This window comes from Loxodonta africana, chromosome 7, assembly GCF_030014295.1.
Source record: "Loxodonta africana isolate mLoxAfr1 chromosome 7, mLoxAfr1.hap2, whole genome shotgun sequence".
NCBI lineage: Eukaryota > Metazoa > Chordata > Mammalia > Proboscidea > Elephantidae > Loxodonta > Loxodonta africana.
Window position 1 is genome coordinate 22,937,707 of NC_087348.1, and position 3,397 is coordinate 22,941,103.

Here is a 3,397-nt window from a genome sequence, read left to right on the forward strand (position 1 = left end):
ATTATATGGAAGAAGCTTTTAGCTCTCCTATCTTTATTTCCTGGACTAAATGAGAGGATATATTTATTATTAATTTAGCATCCATATTTAGGAGAAAAAAGGGCAATGATGTTAAAGACATGAGTTTGATCAAAATTAAGGTTTAAATGCCTTAGATAAATAAAATATGGTGTTAAAATGTTATGATTAGAATTACTGTATGTGTGATGCTTTGGCTTTTGAGCACTCAGATTTATACAGGAACATGATAGGATCATTGAGGATCTCAGTCCAGCACAAAACCTGATACCTTTATTTCTTGGCCATTTGATAATGATTTGTTAGGTTTCAGAATAAGAGATAAACTTATAAGAAATCATAGACAGAAAAAATTTCCAAGTATGTTGGGATGTGAGAGGTGCTGGCTACCAATTCTAGAAATACAATGATTCCTTTATATCATTTTTTTACATGAAATGACTTAAACATGCACTACTACTCCATGCTTTTATCTTGTACAGACATAATATAGAGACAGAATGAGTATTCTAGGTGTGTTGAAGGAAGAGAAGTAAGTTGGAGATACTTTGGGAATGGGAATTTCTCAGTCAAAGTGTCTTTATTCCTGGTGTATAAACATCTCTAAATCCCATTCTCCTGTGTATCATCTGGATGCTGCCCTCAAGTATATCATTGTGGCACATAACAATGTCAGTGGAATACTCCCCATATTTAGAGTCCCTAGTTTGCTCACAAATTAAAGGGAGTGATCATTGATAAATGAAATATATTAGTAGATGTGTCTATAAAATGGACCAGTGTTTGGGTGGGGAAATGCATACATGGTTGGGGGTCACCGGCTGGTCTTTATCTGCAGGTCACTGGGAAAGTCAAGACTTCTTCTGGTTTGTATTATGCTACCTCTAGAGTAAGGATGTGGACCAGAATATTTTTATTTTATCATTTGTTCTAATTTCTTTCTATTCCTGAAGCAATGAGAAAGAATAGGAACTTAAAAAAAAAAAAAGTACCCTATTGGACAGAATAGAAGTGCCCCACTGGGTTTCCAAGGCTGTAAATCTTTCCAGAAGAAAGTCCATAGCTTTCTCCTGCAGAGCAGCTGGTTGGTTCAAACCACTGAAACTTTGGATAGCAGTGGAGTACTTTTAACCACTGAGCTGCCCAGGGTCCTGACTGGAATTTAGGATTTCCTAATTGGAAAAACATTAAAAAGAAAAAAAAAAACCAGCTTGAAATCATGATGGCCCCATATGTGTAAGAGTAGAACTATCCTCCAAAATGTTTTCAATGGCTGACTTTTCTGAAGTAGGTCACTAGCCCTTTATTCAAAGGCTCCACTGGGTGGACTGAAACCTCCACACTTTTGGATAGGCAGCCAAGGGCATTAACCATTGGCACCACTTAGGCTGATGAAACAAATTAATTAAGATTTATTTTGGTATCAGGTTTACTGTGTCAGAAATAAAAAAAAACAAAGGCTAGCATACTGTGCAGCATTAACAATAAAAGCACAAATGGGAAGTGTTAAGGCTGTCCATTCTTTATGTCCGTAGTGTGTACATGTACTGTCTTAGTTGATAAAATAATTTAGACAATTCTGATTTTTGTTATTGACTATGGAACTGACATAATTTGCCACTGCATCAGGTGGGGCTTGTCTTTTATGAGCTTATAATATTCAAGGAGAACTGAAAGTGTTAAGTGAGGATTTGATTTAAAATTACCATATAATCCCAGGAGCCTTGGTGGTGTAGTCGTTAAGACATTGACTGCTAACCATAAGGCTGGCAGTTTGAATCCAGCTGCTCCTTGGAAACCCTGTGGGGCAGTTCAATCTGTCCTATAGAGTTGCTATGTGTCAAAATTGACTTGATGGCAATGAATTTTTATACAACCCTTAAATCTCATTTTAGGTATTCATAAATACAAAACTAGACTCAAGACCTTAAATAAAATTCGATTCAATAGTTTTTCTTAAGAAAATTAAAAAAAAATAGTTATCATGTTTTAATTTTGGTTTAGCATTTATTAGTTAATAAACACATAGATTCTGAAAGAGACATCTTTTCCAGTCTTAGCAAAGGATAGTTGATTAAGCTTCCTGTATCGTTACTATGTTTATTTATTTATTTAATTTCCAGGACTGACTTTCAGATTTCAATAAACTGAAGCCATGTTACTGTCAGAGAGAAATAGAAGCACAGCCACGTTCATCCTTTTGGGCTTCTCAGATTGCCCAGAACTGCAGGTTCCCCTCTTCCTGGTATTTCTGGCCATCTACAGTGTCACTGTTGTAGGGAATCTTGGGATGATTGTAATCATCAAAATTAACCCCAAACTTCACATCCCCATGTACTTTTTCCTCAGCCACCTCTCATTTGTGGATTTCTGCTATTCCTCCATCATTGCTCCCAAAATGCTGGGGAACCTAGTTGCAGAAGACAGAAGCATTTCATTTTTAGAATGTGTAGTACAATTCTTTTTCTTTTGTACCTTTGTGGTGACTGAAATCTTTTTATTAGCTGTAATGGCCTATGACCGTTTTGTGGCCATTTGCAACCCTCTGCTCTACACAGTTGCCATGTCCCAGAGACTCTGTGCTATGCTGGTGGCGGGATCATATACATGGGGAGCAGGGTGTTCCTTGATACTCACATGTTCTGCTTTGAAATTATCTTTTCATGGTTCCAACACAATCAATCACTTCTTCTGTGAGTTCTCCTCACTTCTCTCCCTTTCTTGCTCTGATACTTCTCTCAGCCAGTTGCTGGTTTTCATCTTTGCTACATTTAATGTGGTGAGTACATTACTCATCATTGTCACTTCTTATGTGTTTATTGTTGTCACCATCTTGAAAATGAGTTCAGCCAGTGGACGTCATAAGGCATTCTCTACCTGTGCATCTCATCTGACTGCCATCACCATCATCCATGGCACCATCCTCTTCCTCTACTGTGTGCCCAACTCCAAAAACTCCAGGCACACGGTCAAAGTTGCCTCTGTGTTTTACACAGTGGTGATCCCCATGTTGAATCCCTTGATCTACAGTCTCAGGAATAAGGATGTCAAGAATACAGTCAGCAAGTTAATGGACACTCGAGTCTTTTCTTATTGAGCATATTATTTTAGTAGAATTTGTCCCTAACCTTTAAAAAATAAAGTGTGTCCAAAAAGGCCATTTTAGAAGATACATTTAAGATTAATACTTAATTTTGCACAATGGCGAGTACGTGGATTATGTTTCAAAAAGACTAAATTTGGCTTTGTCTCTTCATTGCAGGAAAAGTTCGGCATCTCTCTCATCTTCAGTTTTAAACCTATGCAAATTGTGAGAACATTAACTGGTTCCTAATCTGATAGTGAGGAACAAAAGATAATATAGATATGTGGGGCACCT

At 37.2% G+C, this 3,397-nt stretch overlaps 1 protein-coding gene across 1 annotated transcript; it reads left to right on the forward strand.

Moving 5' to 3' along the window:
• Positions 1-2,173: 2,173 nt before the first annotated feature.
• Positions 2,174-3,115, forward strand: LOC100664628 (olfactory receptor 5D18-like). Its single transcript, XM_064289016.1, has one exon. It carries the CDS (start codon positions 2,174-2,176, stop codon positions 3,113-3,115), a length of 942 nt encoding a protein of 313 aa, XP_064145086.1.
• Positions 3,116-3,397: the final 282 nt, after the last annotated feature.

What these genes read in the sequence shown, in the direction of transcription:
- LOC100664628 (XM_064289016.1), top strand. Translation starts at nt 2,174, where the DNA reads ATGTTACTGTCAGAGAGAAATAGAAGCACAGCCACGTTCATCCTTTTG.